General features: G+C 41.7%; 1 protein-coding gene across 2 annotated transcripts in view; it reads left to right on the top strand.

Annotated features, from left to right (window-relative positions):
• KATNAL2 (katanin catalytic subunit A1 like 2) overlaps positions 1-17,399 on the top strand; it is a 136,084-nt gene that overhangs the window by 47,692 nt on the left and 70,993 nt on the right. Inside the window, exon 2 of one of the 2 annotated variants that reach the window (XM_069104743.1) lies at positions 8,817-8,887. The exons of the other annotated variant lie outside the window; for it this stretch is intronic. Within the exon in view, the coding sequence (XP_068960844.1) occupies positions 8,817-8,887 (71 nt within the window). The remainder of the gene's footprint in view (positions 1-8,816; positions 8,888-17,399) is intronic. 2 annotated transcript variants of the gene reach the window in all.

The following is a 17,399-nucleotide window of genomic DNA, read 5'->3' as shown; positions in this document are numbered from 1 at the left end:
ATATATATATATATATATATATATATATATATATATATATAGTGGCCTCCTATAAAATAGTGTATTAACTAGTCCATTGAAGTTCCATAGTCAGTAGTTTCTTGGAATTAAGTTAATTGCCAGTAAAAAAAAAATAGCAAAGAAAAAATACTCCAACATTTAGAGATTCTTAATTGTAAGGAACTTTTGTTTTTGTACTTATAGTACTTAGCACAGTATCTAGCACACAGTAGTCAATAAATGCTTATTGAATAATTGATTACTTCTCTGAGACAGATAAACCAAAGTCCAGGATAGGTATATAGAATTCTTAGTCTAAGGATCACCTGGGAAAATGCTCAGCCTAGCTTAAAGAGTACTCACCTCACAATACCAGATAAGTCAGGGAGGACTGAGTTCAAATGCAGCCTCAGGTACTTGATACTTGCTAGCTGTATGCCCCCAGGCAAGTCACTCAACCCTAATTGCCTCCCAACACCCCCCCCCCCAAAAGCCACTAGATGCTCTCTCAACACTGCTTGTATTCTATCCCATATTTACTGTAGGAATAGTTTTCCAATATCAGGTGGGCAGTATATTTGTTTTTACTATGAGGCTATCTACCTTTATATAATGTAAGCAAGCACTTTGAGGACAAGGAATGCCGCCTTCACTTTTAGTTTTGTATCCCTAGGGCCTAGCACAGTGTTACATAGCAGAAACCTAATAAATGCTCCTTGATATTTATATTATGATAAATGTCAATATATCATATATATATAAAATATGTAGATATATGATGATAGATAGATAGATAGATAGTAATGTTTGGGTCATTTACTTTTGGAATTCAAAGATAAGACCATTAATTACTTTTGTTATCAGAAAATGAAATGAGTTAATGAACTGAGACAAATTGGCACAAGTGGGGTTTCTGAAATGGAAAATAACAAGGGGTGCCCCCCCAGTCTAAAAGTGAAAAGCAGTATTTTATCTACGTAACCCCTGATGATGGCATCCACAGATGAGGAGGGATGGGGTATCATATCTGCCACAGCTCTGGAAAAAGAATAAATTTAAATGAACTACAGAGGAAGTGGGATCAGTATCATAATAGGCAGGTGGGAGCCAGATGCACCTAAGGTAATTTTGAAAGAACACCTTGGAGGAGGAGTGCCAGAAATGGTCCTAAGGGAGCACAGAGTGCCTTAAACCCTGCTCATCATGGAAGGTGCAATGCAAAAAAGCTAACTCACAGCCATGCCAAATATCTCTATTCAAAAGGTTGAGTCTTAATTGGAAAGGACCTTAAGTAGCTCTTGTAGCAGCAAGCACCCCAGTGTCCCCAGGGTGGCTGCCAACACAGGTTCTTAGATCTGCTTTTCTAAAGGAAAGTAACCCAAAATGGGTTAACAATCTTGCTTTAATCAATCAAATATATCATTTACCTTGTTTAGGGGAAAAAGTCAGCACCCCAAACTTCAGAGTATACAGACAGAAACATTTCAAGCAGACAGGCCTCCAACTGTCTTACTGTTACATCCATACCAAATCACAGTTACCAGAGAGGGAAGCATCAACATCTGGGTTTTTCAAAGCTGGGGGGCTCTCAATGGCTGCCCAGAGTCTCATCTGGTCAAATCACACAATGCTTCTCAAAGTGAGCCCCAAAGCAAAACCTCACATCAGGGATTATATAGCCTTCTCCAGGCTCAGAGAACATAGGTAACAACTCTCTTGACCCACTGCCCAGTCACAAAGTATCTCTTGAAAAACAAGCCTCTCACCGCACTTAAGCCTAGGGGCAGGGAAGATCTTAAAGATTTACATTTCCATTACAATCCTGAGAAATGGAATCTGAGAGTACTTGAAGTGGCCAAGTGAGTTGGTTTGATTCCTGTTGCTATGCCACTTCCGGATACCTATCCTATCACCTGAGTTCAAATGCAAATGGGACCAGGCACCCTGCTAGTAAAAAAAAAAAAGTCAAAAGTATACTTCCAATGAGATCTTCGAGGAAGAAATCAATAAATAGTCACCAGAGTTCTTGTAGATCTATATCAAGCCGAAAGCTGACAGGAAGTAGAGGAGGGGGGCACAAAAGCCCACCAGCTGGCCCCATCCTCCGACCCTGGCCTGTAGCTTGTTTGTAGCCTATATGAGAAGAACCCAGAGAGAGGACGACTGCAGATCCAGGGTGAGGAAAAGAATGCTCCCTTTGACCTCCCCTCACTAGGAGCTGAAGATAGTTCCTTTCATTGTAGTACACTGGGAGCCTATGAGAATGCCCCAGTCCCCTGCATCTACTTTGGGATTTAGATCCTTTCACAGAAGAGGAAGATTAAAGGCAACAATATCAAATGTAATAAACGTTTGTTGCAGGCTTATTTTAACTCAAGGCTTCTTGTAAAAGGGAGAATTTTAGCTGGAACCTGAAGGAAGCCAGAAAGGTCTGGAGACAGAGATACAGAGAATTCCTTGTGTTGGAGACAGCTAGTCAAAATGATCAAAGTTGGGAGGCGGAGTGTCTGGTGCGAGGAGGAGGCCAGTGTCACTGGGACACACAATATGTGGTAGGGAGTAAGGTGTAAGAAGATTGGAATGGTGGGAGGGGGCCAGGTTATGAAGGGCTTTGAATGCCGAATGGAGGATTTAACATTTGATCCTGGAGGTAATAGGGAGCCACTGTAGTTTATTGAAGAGGGGAAAGCATGGTCAAATTAATTTATCAGCTGAGTGGAGAATGGACTGCAGGAGGGGAGACTTATGGTAGGCAGACCAACCAGTAGGCTGTTGCAGTAGTCCAGGTGTGAGGTGATGAAGGTGTGGACCAGGAGGGCGGCAACATCAGAGAAAAGGGAGGAGATAAGTGCAAGAGATGCTATGACGGTAAAATTGACAGAATTTGATTGGATATGGGGGTGAGAGAGAATGCAGAGTCAAGGATGCTACCTAGGTTATGCAGCTGGGGACTGGGGGGATGATGGTGCCCTCACCCATAATAGGAAAGAGTCTTTTCTTCCAAACCCACCCCTCTTCCTAATTTCCCTATTACTGTAGACAGTACGGTTCTCCTTCCATTTATCTGGAGTCAGACTTCTGTTCTGCGGCAGGCCTCTCCCATAGCATTTTTTTTTTTTTGCCATGGGATTTTCCTGCTAGCTATACAAGACTTGTTCTCTTCCATCTTATGACAGCAGAGAAAGTATTGAAAGTATGCCCACAGGGTATGGGGCCTAGAGCCAGAGGCCAGAATTGTACTAACACCATACTGTGTTTCTGTTAGGAATAACAGTGGGGAAGGAACGTTACGTTAAGCTATTAATTTCACGTGCTATATATTTTCACAATTTTATTTTCAATTTGACTGGGACCTGGTGCACCAATTTATCAATGTTAGCTACCAGTCAGATGCACTTAAGGTATTTTTTGTTATTAAATGTGCCTGTTGCATTCCTGATGATCTGTTTTTCAACACAAAATGCCCTGAGACAAAATTTGGAGGCCTGCAGAATGAACTGCAGACTCCTCTTAATAAGACTACCTGGGTTGGAGACTGTGGGCAAGCGGTTTTACATTGTGGGAGAGAAAGTAATATCTCTAGGCCCTTTGAATTGACTGTAAGATCACCCTCCATCAGGTAGGGTAGGAGAAGATAATATCGGTGTGTCATTGTCATCTTTGAAGTACCTTGTTATAGAAGAGATGGGCAAAGCAGGAGGAAGGCGATCTGGGGGATGGTTCAGATACCCATTGAGTATACATAAGGATGAGGAATGTGAAGGACGTCAAGGCCTCTAGTCATCAAATGCTGTTAAAATGTTTAGCTATGAAGCGTGTAAAATATCTAGGGCTAATATTTGTTGAGTCTCTTTTGAGTTGTGGCCAACTCTTTGTGACCCCATGTGGTGTTTTCTTGGCAAAGATACTGGAGTGATTTGCCATTTCCTTTTCCAGCTCATTTTATAGATGAGGAAACTGAGGCCAACAGGGTTAAGATGACTTTCCTATGGTCACGCAGCTAGTAAGTGTCTGCGGCTGGATTTGAACTCAGGGAAATGAGTCTTCCTGACTTCAAACCCAGCACTCTGTGTTCTATGGCTCCATCTAGCTGCCCAGCTGGACTGATGATATGCATAGTACTTTTTCCCCATCTGTAAAATGAAGAGGTTGGACAAGGACTAAATGGTTTCTGAGGCCCCTCTTGCTCTAGGTCTCTAATCCTGAGCTGCATTGATAATGCAATGCCTTCATAATGATTATGATTCTTTATTGTGTTGGATGTGTGTGTGTGTGTGTGTGTGTGTGTGTGTGAAGTGAAACAACTAACTGGACCTGCAATTCACTCAATAGTACAGGAGATATACTATATTCTATTAGATTATATTCCATATTCCTTATAGAATGTGTCTATATTCTGCTGCTGCAATTCTTGTAACATTCAAGGTAATTTCTTAGGCTACTATAGGAATTTTGCCCAGGCACACCAGCCCTTCCCCAAGGTGATTGGCTGGGACCTACCACCAAGATCTGCACCAGTTTACTGATTAGTATTGCTCTGGGGATGATATTTTACAGGCTCAGCCTGAGCAACATCAACACATGGGTCAGCCTCAGAGTTTGAAAGGGCCAGTCATTTGTTTCCACAGCTTCTTGAAGGACTATGAAAAAGCCCAGCTCCGCATCAGCCTGATGAAACCGGTCAGCCGGCACTCCCTGCCCTGTGATACCAGCTGGTTTTTGGACATTTCAGACTGGTTAGAGGCAGGGTTGTAGCAGCAAGCACCCCGGTGTCCCTAGGGTGGCTGCTCACACAGGTTCTTGGATCTGCTTTGATAGAGGAAAGCAACTCAAAATGGGTTAACAAGCTTACTTTAATCAGTCAAATATGTATCATTTACCTAGTTCAGGGGAAAAAGGTCAGCACCCCCAGCTTCAGAATATACAGACTGAATTATCAAGACAGAGAAACAGATCAAGTAGACAGATTTTCAAACTGTCCAACCATTACATCCATACCAAATCAACATCTGGGTTTCAAAGCCGGGGGGCTCTGGACAACTGCTTTCCAGAGTTCCATCTGATCAAATTACAGAACATTTCTCAAAGTGAGCCCCTAAAACAAAGCTACACATCAGGGCTTATATAGCCTTCTCCTGGCTCAGAGAATGTAACAACCTTCTGGACCTACTGGCCAATCAAGAAGTATCTACGGAAAAACAAGCCTCCCACCCCAGGCTCCAGGTGCACTTTAGCCTAGGGGCAGGGAAGATCTTTAAATTTACATTCCCATTACAAGGGCCCCAAAAGGAACTCACTTAGCCCCCTAATGCTACTTACCCCTTTTTCTTTTTCTATTTTGAGGGGGGAAGGCAAAGCAGTTGGGATTAAGTGATTTGCCCAAGATCATACCGCTAGTAAGTGTGTCAAGGCTGGATTTGAACTCAGTTCCTCCTGACTTCCAGGTCAGTGCTCTATTCACCACACCACCTAGCTGCCCCTCTTAACCCTTTTTCTAAATTTCATTTTTGTTGAGGGCAATACAATCCTCCAGTCATTTCAGTGGTTAGCCTTGGTAATCCCCCTTGAGTACTCACCTTCTCTCACCCCAGGTATCTTGCCACAGCATCTCTCACCCTTATGCCTCCCTTTACATTCACACAGCCACCACCCTCATTCAGTGTCCCATCACCTGAACTATTGCCACAGCCTTCTAACTGATCTCTCTGTCTCCACTCTCTTCCCATTTGAAATCTGTCCTCCACACAGCTACCAATGTGATTTTCCTAAATCTTGTCTGGTCTTGGCAAACTCCAATGGCTTTTAGTCATCTCCAGGATAAAATAAAAACTCTTCTGTTTACCATTTGGAACCTTGTTACAACGTGGCCCCAGTGTAACTTTTCCGGCTTTGTTACACATTATTTCCTTTCTCACATTCTGCAGTCTGCTGGCCTTCTTGCTGGTCCTCATATACAATGCTCCTCTCTACCTTTGCACTGACTGTCCCCTGTGCCTGGAATGTACTCTCTCCTTACCTCTCTACCTCTTGAAATATCTTGTTTGTTGGTTTTTTTTTTTCCTATTCTCAGCTCATGTGCTACCTGAGGCCTTTCCTGTACCACAGTCCCAGCCACTGTTAATGTATTTCTCCTCCAAATTTGCTTGAATCAATTTTGTTTATACCTATGTGATGGGGTGAGGGAAAGAACTGCCTAGTGTGAGCCCAGTCCTTAACACTTGCAGAGATAGTAGAAGTAGGCAGAGAGCATGTGTGGACAATCTCTGCCTGCCTCTGACCTAAGGAGGGGCCTCACTACCTTTGTCCTTTAAGTTGGAGCTCACTTTCCCAGGGACTTTATGTGTGAAGGGACAGAGTATGACCCCAGTTTGGGGCACAGTGTTTTGTACCAACCTTTTGTACTGTACTTTTTTTTTTTTTTTAGCAAATAACCTTTCTAAAAGCTAATTGATATCTGCTAGCTAATGGATAATTGGGAGACCACTCAGGAGGAGTCTCAGGGGTACTAGAAACCTGACAGAACCGTGATGGAGATTAGCAACTATACCTTCTGGGGACCCCAACCTATAGTGCAGTGGGGTGTGTGTGTGTGTGTGTACAGACTGACTCAGAGGCCACTCATCATTCTTATGGCATTACCTTTTTCTGGCCACAAATCTGCTATATGTATTGTGGCACCCTATTAGAACATAAACTCTTTGGGGGCAGGGACTGTTTCTTTTTTCAGTATTTGAATCCCAGTACTTAGCCAAATGCTCACTACCCAGGAAGTGCATAATAAATGCTTATTCATTCATTTAGAATCAGCTGATTTTAACTCTTGGTTAGCAAATATAGCTACTTAAAATAGGAAGCTTTCAGGTGGCATATACTTTGTTCCCTTAAATGAGTTCCTTCCTGGCATACAAGGCATGGTATAAATTGTCGTGGCAGGTACTTTCTCTCCCGCAGCAACTGTACCCCAAGTGACCTCTTACCTTATTCTGCATTTCCTTACTACACCCACATTTCATGCTCTGGCCACAAAAATTCTACTTGTGGCTGTTTGTTTTGCCACAGCTCATCTTTGTGGTAGTGACAATATTAGAAGACTATTTTATTTTTTATTTTTAACTTTCTTTTCTGGTTTTTAATAAATGGTTTGGGGATCAAAAGGTGAGTTGGGCTGCTCATTTCAGCATCAGAACCCCAAATAAGTGTTGGCAAACAGACAAAAAAAAGTTTATTTACAATTTACAAAGGATTAGAGACGATTTGTGATTTGAGCACTAATAAGTGACCTGGTTTTTATTCGTTTTGTAAACCTCTTGTGCCAGATGTGATGACAAAAGTAATTTTTAAAAAACAAACAGGATGCTGGAACTTAGACATCCAAACCAGTGCTGATTCTTTCAAAGTCATTATTTTGGGAAGCTGTTGCTCATATTTTGGAATCCCTTTTTATGAATTGCCTGAAGCACATTCTTTTGAGTAGCCTGGGTCCTGGCAAATCTTTATCCTTTGAAGGTGTGTTTATTTGACTTTTGAATGGTCTCAAGTATGATGGACAAAGACTGATGACTAAACTAGGGAAATGACCCTTGTGGGGGTAGCAATGAAGTATGACTGTAAAGCAGTAAAACTCAGTTCCAATGTGTTTTGCATACTGGTTATAAAATTATTCCATTCCTCAGAAGGAGGCAGGGTGGTAACATGGAAAGAACCCTAGATCTGGAGTCATAGGATCTGGGTTCAAATTCTGCCTATGCTATTTACTAGCTGTGTCACCTGGGATGCTTCCCCTCCCCAGGTGTCAGTTTTGTCATCTGTAAAATGGGGGGATTGGTCCAGATCAGGGGGTTCTTAACCTTTTTGTGTCATATAATCCTTCTGTCAATCTGGTGAAGTCTGTTGACTCCACCTCAGAATGCTTTTAAATGCACAAATAAAATAGGATTACAAAGAAACCCACTACTGAACCATTATCTTGAAATTCAATTATGAAAATATTTCAAAACTCAATTTATAGGCCTCCTGAAATCTCTCCAGGGACTGCTTGAAATCCATGGATTCCAGGTTAAAAACCCCAGCTCTAAGTCTATGAAGTAGATACAGCTATGCATTAACACTGTGAATAAAAGTTCCAAATGTGTACAATTTAATTTTTAAGTTTGAGGAGTCTGCTGCTTAAGAATTTCCTTTTTGTGGCATTTACTATAATATTTGTGAACATCCCAGATGCCATTTCCAAGGAGACAGAGAACCTAGGTTTACATTCTAGCCATGCATCTTGCATTATTCCTGTGATTAGCAAGTTATGGAACCTCTGTTCTCAGTTTCCTCATCTATGAAAAGAGGTGGGAAACCTCTGAGGGTCCTTCCAGATAACCCCTAAGAATCTTAAATGATTTCCTGGCATGCCGCCTTACGCTTATGTAGGGACCAGGCAGAGTCCTGAGTGAATGCAAGAAGCAGGCATAGGTAAATGCCTCCATTTCTCTCGGCTCTTCTGTCCTTAACACAGTCCTAGTAATACTTGCGTTTTTCATGAACTCCCCATGATAAAAGCCCAATTAGCTTTTCAGCAAGAAGTTCAACTAGTAAATTGCTTTTCTAATTTAAATCATCTAAGTTTACAATCAAAAAGGCAACTTGAAGAAGGAAGTCAGAATGGAAAGCAACTTTATGTCCCCCTTGAGACTGTCAACTGCTGTATCCCGCTTAAATCATGCTGTTTGTTTTTGACAGGTTATGTTTACCTTCTAGTACTTATTGCTATAAAAAGAATATGTTATGTCTCACCTCCATCTCATCTAAATTTCCCTCTTTCTTTACAGGGTGAGATGAGGGCAGAAGCCCGCCGAAAAAATCTTCTCATTTTGATTTTGCATTATTTAACACAGGAAGGGTATGTTATTTTAAATATATATCTAATATCTAAGATTACCAACACCTATTCATTCTCCTTTTTGCCTTATTTTGCCTTTCCTCCCTTCATTTAAATAATTATTTTTCCTTGTTATATCCCTTTATACATATTTAAAAGGCCTACCCACACCATGGACTAATTGTTCATTTTCATTCCCTTACTAGTTTTTTTCTGTAGCACAGGACTAAAGAATTGAGCAAATCAGGACTCTAGTCCCATAGCTATTCTTACACCCCTCCTCTACCTCATGTCCCCATATTTGCTTTCATCTCGCTATGTGACTTTGAACAAGCTAACCCAATCTACAGCTATTTTCCTATTCTGTTAATGGTAATATTCTATTTATTTATTTTCCTACTCTTCTCCCCATGATTCACATATACCCTGTTTACTCTGTTTTCTAATTCCAATGAGTAAATTTTTTTTGATGTGCCAGGGCACAATAGCATGGCCACTATGGGAGAAACAGAGATGTGTTGACAGCATCCTAGGGGAGATAAAGGCAACTGGGTGGTGTAGCAGATAGAGCACTGTGCTTGGAGTCAAGAACATCTGTGACCTCAGACACTTCCTAGCTGTGTGATCCTGGGCAAGTCACTTAACCCTGTTTACCTCAGTTTCCTCATCTATAAAATGAGCTGGAGAAGGAAATGGCAGACCACTCCAGGATCTTTGTCAAGAAAACCCCAAATGGGGTCACCAAGGGTCAGACATAAAAGGACTAAACAACAACAAACAAAAGGGGAGGTAAGGCATATAAAAATAATTGTAATGCAGAATAGAATATAAGTGTGTGAAAGAAGCACCATCAGAGTTCTGTGAGAGATCCGAGGAGAAAGAGATCACTTCCATTTGGTGGCAAGGCTTACATGAGACAGCAGGTGTTGAAGATGGGCCTTGAAGGATGGGAAGGAGAAAAGAATACAGTCCAGACATAGAGAAAGTTGTGAGCAGACTTAATGCAATTCAATTCTTTTTTTTTTTTGGAGGGGGGAAGGCAGGGCAATTGGGGTTAAGTGACTTGCCCAAGGTCACATGGCTAGTAAGTGTTAAGTATCTGAGGCCAGATTTGAACTCAGGTCCTCCTGACTCCAGGGCCGCTGCTCTATTCGCTGTGCCACCTAGCCACCCCAATTCAGTTCATTGAAGCAGGGTGAACTTAGAGAACTGAATAGTCCAATTTTACTGGACTGTTGGTTATGTATAGAGAAGTAGCATTAGACTAGTTTTGAGTTATAAAGCCAGTAGATGACTAATATGTGTGCATGTGTATTTGTAATTAGTACACATATGTGTGTATATGATCAGCACCACCACATGAGATAGTAAATACTTTTTATTGTGTCATGGATGCCTTTGGCAGTCTGGTCAACTCTATGAACCCCTTCTCAGAAAATATTTTAAAATTCACATAATTAAATACAGAGGATTACAAAGGAAACCAATTATATTGAAATAGTGTACTCACAAGATTTTTAAAAAAAAAGTTGATAGACCTCTGGTTAAGAACCCCTGGTATGGATGGAGAAGGAAGAGGGACCAGGACAGCATGTTGAAAGACACCCAAAGTTAGTGAGCGTGACCTGGAGATCCAGCAAAAGACACTGAACAAGAACGGTCAAACAGGACAAAAGAGAGCAGTGCCACAAAAATCTAGAGCGGGGAGAATACCCAGGAGGATAATGATTGACAGTGTCAGAGACAGCAGAAAGATCAATAAGGCTGAGAATGAAGAAAAGGCCATTGGGTTTGGCAATTAAGAGATCACTAATGACTTTGGAGGAACAGTTTCAGTTGAATGATAAAGTCAGAAGCCATATTGCAGAGGGATTAGGAGAGAGTGAGTGAGAGGAATTGGAAGCTCCTAAGTATACACAGCTTTCTCAAGCAGTTTGGCCAAGAAGGCCAAGGCTGATAGATAGCAGAAGACATGGGCATGTTTGTGCTCAGTAAGGTAAGCTAGTAGATAGGAAAATTAGTGAGAGAATGTGGCTGACTGAAGGGGGCAATCTGCTTGAGAAGAGGGGATGAGATAAGATCAAGGATCAATATCCATATAGAGGAGTTTGTCTTGACAAGAAGGGCCACCTCTTCCTCTGAAAAGACGATGAAGTAGGAAGTAGTGGGGAAGGACATCTGAATCACGCAAAACGAGGAGGGAAGAAGAAGAAGCTCTTGGCTAATAACCTCAGCCTTTTAGTGAAGGTTCTTAGCTGAGAGGAGGAGGTGGGAAAAGGAGAGAAGGGGTGGTTTGAAGAGGACTAGAAAAGTGTTGAATAGCTTGTGTGGTGAGTGGGAGAGTAAATCAGTTAGGGAGGTCTAAAAGATTACCTTTCTTCAGTGAGGGCTCAGCTAAGATTGTATAAAATAAATTTGTAGCAAAAATCCAATGAGCAGTTTCATGATTTTTTTTGCAGCTTTTTCAGCAGTTTGTCAATAGGCATGAAGGCAGGTTGTGAGAGTGGTCCAAGGTTGCCAAGGTATGATCAGTGATAAGATAGGGGAATAAGGAAATTGAGAGGAGAGGGCGGTGTAGAGTTGAGCTGGTTCAGTAAAGGGTCAAGATGGGCAAGGGAAGAAGGTGTATATAGTAAAAGGAAAAGAACTGAGGGATGGAAGAAGGATTGTCAATTATGGTGAAGACAAAGAACAAGGTTAGGGGCTATAAGGTATAGGGAAAGATGAAATGGTAAGAGGCTATAATCAAATAGAAGAATAGAAATTTAATCTCCCATGTAAGTGGAATACTTGTTGGTTATTGCAAGATTTCTGTACCCTAGGTAGAGTGGAGAAATAGGTCTTGGGAACTGAGTAAATTAAGGAACTGAGAAGTTAGGATATTTGAGAAGGCATCAATATATGTGTTGAAATCACCTCATATGAGGACAGGAATTGGGATGGAAAAAAAAGACTGTAAAGCAGGCACTGAATTCATTAAGGAAGGATGGAAAATTCCTTGGGGCTCAATAGGTAATGGCCACCAGAATTAGGATTGGTTGATGAATAAGAATAATGGGAGGAGAGGTTTCCGAGTCATGGTGGTCGAGGGAGTCTTGAAGTGACAGAGGGGAACAAGAAGTATTCTGACTCCTCCATCACAACCAGTGAGTGGGATGGGGGCAGGAATAAAAATGCAGCCAGTAATGGAGTCTAAAATTCCTGTGGAGCCACAGAATGGAAAGATTTTTGCTGTAGAAAGCTTGCTTAAGGACAATAACTTTCCCCTGTTCTGTAAAACGGTGCTGAATTTTGTGGCTTAGAAGTTGGTTAAATGTTCTTTTCTGTTGAATTCATTATCTATGACTCAAAAGGGCTGGAGATATATTAGTGAATAGGCCAAGCCAGTTAGTACTGGATACACCAGTGTGGTTCATTTCATTCAGTCTGCAAATATTTTTAGAATATGGTTGTGCTAGAAGCTGTGAGAATATAAAGAAGTATAGGATATTGTGTGTGTGTGCACACACATACATACATACACACATGCATACATACATACACACACATACACACATACATACACACATACATACATACACACATACATACATACATACATACATACACACATACACATACATATACATACACACATACATACACACACATCCAGCACTAATCTCTCCTGACTTCTATTCCCACATCACCAGTGTTCCTTGGATGTCCTTAACCTGATGTCCTCAGCATCATTTCAAATGTAATTTACCCAAAATAGAACTCATCTTTCTCCCTAAATTTGTCCCTCCTGCCTTTCCAGGGCAGTACTGCCTGTCCTCCCGTTCACTCAGGTTCAGAGCTACAGTGCCCTGCTTGACTCTTCCCTCTGCATTCATCGCCTCTCATATCCAGATGATTGCCAGTTCTTTCTCATTCTGCTTCTGTGACACTTAACACATCCACCTATTTCCCTCCACTCACCCGGCCCTCCTAGCTCAGTCTCTCATCACTTTTTCCTTCTCCATCTTAGAAGTAAAGAGCAAGAACCTCTCTTAGTTTCCCTTTATCCAATCCCCCACCTCCATCTCCCAATCAAATGCCAAAATCATTCTGGACGTATTGCTCCGACTTGTCAGAATCCTTGATCAGAAATTTCACTGGTTCCCCTAGTGCCTTTGGGATAAAATACAAACTTTTAGCCAAGCATTTAAAACCCTCCACAATCAGGGTCCCACTTTCCTTTCTAGCTTTACTGCATGTTCTCTGTGTTCTAGCCACTTCTGACTACCAACTGTTTTCTAAATTTGACATGGGAGACACTGGCACAGGACTGCTCAGCATGGTGTGCTGTGCTCTATGAGCAAAACAGAATTGCAATAGCTCAGAAAAACGAGAGAGATGCCCAAATTTAGAGACATGTCCACTCCACATGTTCACAAGGACCATTTGTGCCCCGCCTGGTAGAGCCTCCTGAACTTATATTGGTCTGATCAGCCACAGTCGAACACATTGTACATTGACCCTACTGACATAATGATGTTACTTTGGTTCTCTCTGAGTACCCAGGACAGCAACCATGAGCCAACTGAACTTGACATTTCATCTCTTTATTATGCCTGGAATGTATTCCCTTCTTATCTCTGTCTCTGAATTCTTACCCTCATGGGCTCAATTGTTGCCACAGTGTGGAGCCTTTTCTGATCCCCTTCCCCATCTCTCAGTTGTCAGTGCCCTCTCCCCCCACACATTGCCTTGTATTTAATTACCATTCATGTCTATTGTATCCTCTCATCCTGGAGTCCATTCCATTTGAGATTAAGTTGAAGGAACTGGGGTTTCTTTTTCTGTTTTTTTTACCTTGGAGAAGAGAAGATTTAGGGTCCATAATAACTGCCTTCAAGTATTTGAATGGCTTGTCAAGTAGGTGATGGCTTATACTTTTTCTCTTTGACCTGAGGGGTCAGAACCCGGAGCCATGAGTAGAAATTGCAGAAGTAGATTTGGACTTGAGTTCAAGAAAATTTTCCTACCAATGACAGTTTTCCAGAAGTAGAATGGACTGTATGGAGTGATGGTAGACTCGCCCTGCTTTCAGGTCTTCAGGCAGACACTGGATGTGCACTTGTTGGGGATGGCATGGGGATAGGGGAATTTCTTTTGTGTATGGGTTGTGGGGGTATCGGGGAGGTCTAGCACCTCTGGTGTGAGGGCTTGCTGAGCCCCTTTCAGGAATGCTCATACAGTTTTCACCTGACTCTCACACGTGACTCCGAGAGGCTGTGACTTGTACACCCTGATAAAACCATCTCAGCCAGATGAGCTAAAGCCGGTTGAGGGTAACGGACAGGCCTCAAACCCATTGGTGAGTTAGGGGGATGTCTACCCCAAGCATGTGAAGGCTTCCCCTGAAAGAATGGGCTAATGAGGACACTTTGTTCCAGCAGCCATGAAGGTGACTGAAGCGGGCACTGTGGAGGGCTTAGAACTTGGTCAGACATGGAAGGTCATTCAGGCCATCACAGTCAGCCTGATTTTTGTCTTGCCACTGGACGTTGATGACTCTGTACAAGAGAATGAGGCTGACTGTACAACTTTCCTTACTTAAGTCCAATCCATGTGCAAGTCAAGACATCACCCCGTGATAGCATTGGTCCTCTTTGAGAATGAAGAATGAATGACAGCATCTCCTCAGCATGGATGCTCCTTGGAGGTGTGGGCTGTGGGGGTTTTTTGTTTGTTTGTTTGTTTTAAAAAGCCTGGGCACTATGACTCATACTAATAGACCCTAGTAAATGTTTATTCAATTAAATAATTTCTTCCCCGAGGGAGGCCACAATCTTGTTGGAGAGTCAAACTTTTGACATTTTTATAACAAACAAGGTAGTTTGGGAAGCACTTTGCAAACTTTAGAACACTAGATAAATGCCATTGTTGTTGTTATTGTTATTATGTGACAGTATAGATGTAAATTTAAGGATAACAGGTGGTTTATGAAATAGAAGCCAACTGAGTGATAACAGATACCACTATGGTGCTGTGAGAGTTTAGTGGAGGTAGATACGATATACGACTCATTTGGCATGTGAAGGAAGCCTTCAGGGAGAAGGTAGATGTTAGGTGGGACCTTTTAACTTTCTTCTGTGCTGAAATCCTAGCCACTTCTGAGGAATACTCTATTGGAACAGCAATATTAGTGATAGACCATGTTTATACAGAGCTTTAAGGTTTACAGAGTGCCTTTTTTAAAAAAGAAAAATATGTTATTGAATCAGTTTAGTTACATGAAATTAAAGATAGTCCTCCCCAAAATAAAGATAAAGAAATTAAAGATAGGTTTCTCATATTTGTGACATTGAGGAAAGGGCTTGTTGCTTTCCCTACTATCAACCCCAGTTCTTTGCCAGCTTAGCTGTGCTCTGCGGTCTAGGTCCAGATTAAGGTAAACCTAGTGGCTCAACCTGACTAAAGAGAAGATAAAGTCCTTTTTTCTGGGCTAATTTGAGCATTTGTGTTTGCCCCTTAGCATTAGCTAGGTGTTCATTCCTATGCACAGTTTTCTTCCTTTTGCATGCACAGGACTAATTTCAGTATGACAGACACAAAATAAATAAAAAATCTGGGCCTTGCCCTAACACTGTTTCACAAACAACCAGAAAGAGTAGTGGAAGGACGGATACACAGGCAGGTGGGCAGTTGACAAGTGTTGATAAAGCGGGTAGTCTCTTCCAGTCACTATGCCAAGCACTGGGGATACAAACAAAGGCAAAAATAGCAGTTCCTACTTTTTGGCAACAGTGAAGTCTGAGAAACCATTTCCAAAAGGCCTGGTGTTTAAAAACAAAACAAAACAAACAAACAAAAAAACCAGATCCTCCCCACCCCCTGCAGTTATCTTTTTCACCACTGGAGGATATCCTTACATCATTAGTATGACAAAATGCTAGGTTACTGGGGACAGTTTTTCTAGAAGCCTGATGGAAACTGACAAACGATCAGGATCATGGAGGTGAAAACCGAAATATAGGCTTTGTAGACAGGCAGGATGAGAAAATCAGGAAAATTAAAGCAGAAAAATAAAATGGGGGAAGAGGTTACCAAGAGGATTTGCAATCAAATACTAAATTATTTTGTTACAGACTAAGTTCTATAGGATTAAGAAAAAAGAATAGTTATTGTGAACAAGGATAGTCAGGGAAGTCTTCAGGGAGGAAATGGGGCTTGGGCTGGGTCTTTGAAGGAAGAAGATTTTTGAAACCACATTCTCTTCCTTTGCCAAAAAGTCATGAGCTAGCCAGGAATTCAAGACCTAGAACAGTGCTGGGGGGAAAAAATTTCATTGGTTCGAAGAATTACAGAAAGCTAGAGCTGGAAGGGACCTTTAAGATCATCCAGTCTAACCTCTTACTTTGACAGATGAGGAAACTGAGGCCCAGAAAGGTTAAATGAGGGTTACGGTCACGCAGCTTGCTAGCTTGTGAGCTCAGTGTTCTTTTTTACTATTCCTCCCTTCTTTGAGTTGATTTATTGTTGAGCTGGAGTCCAAGAAATCAGTATATTTAATCAGATTCACTTGCGTCTTTCATGTACCTCAAGAAAATCAACAAAACTCTGTCTCAGTTTCTCCATTTGAAGATGTTGATAACGATCAGTATTGATTTAGAGAGTCACCAAACATTTGGTTTCCAGGTATATCCAGTTAAAATTATGGTGGTTATGGAGCTCCAGGACACTCCCTTTTTCTCTTCAATAACTTCAGTGACTGGCTCACAGTCTTCTCCCCACCTTCTTTCCTCACAGTAGGGCGCTTCAGCATACATATTGAAATTTCACTAAGCACCCCCCTACAGTTCCCCAATTTATTCATTTCATTTAACCTACTCTTCCATCACACCTCAGCTACACACAAAGATGGTCATGACCCTTGACCTTCCTGTCACCATCATATGCATGTCACTTCTATGTTCATGAACTCTGAAATTCCCTTATCTGGTCATAATCTGTTGTCATTCCCCATTCTCCCTATGCTTGCAAGCCCTGTTTTTCATTCTCACTATGACCTCCAGTCCCTTGACTCTCAGTTCTTTTTCATCCCCTAACATTCTTTCCTTTTCCCCATCTTGACCTCTTGGTGAACCAATTCAATTGAATACTGCCCTCTTCTCCCAAGTCCCTTGCCCCCCTCCTTACCCTTTTGCCAATCTTGCCCTGCCAAGGCTGAAGCTTGGATCATTCTCACAGTTTACTGCCTTTGCTCCCACTCTTCTGCTAAGAAAATCACGAAACTGTTGACTACAGTTCTCTCCACTATAGCTTTATGATAGGTAATCTCAAAAGGGCTCTTGCAAGGCATTCTTTTTATATATCCTCCCTTTCTTGGCTAAACTCCTTGAGAAAGTCTTCTATAATTGATGCCAGTTTCCTTTCCTCTCATTCCTTTCTTAACTTTCAGCAGTTTAGCTTCTGACTTCATTCAACAGAAACTTTTGTCCAAAGTCACCAATGATCTCTTGATGTCAAATCTAAAGACCTGTTTTTCAATCATCGTTTTTGCCCT

The sequence above is a fragment of the Petaurus breviceps genome, unplaced genomic scaffold, assembly GCF_028583685.1.
Source record: "Petaurus breviceps papuanus isolate PSGF00001 unplaced genomic scaffold, PetGlider_PUasm1.0 131, whole genome shotgun sequence".
NCBI classification, from domain to species: domain Eukaryota; kingdom Metazoa; phylum Chordata; class Mammalia; order Diprotodontia; family Petauridae; genus Petaurus; species Petaurus breviceps.
The sequence above is the reverse complement of the archived record's forward strand: the minus strand, read 5'-3'. Positions and strand labels throughout refer to the sequence as shown.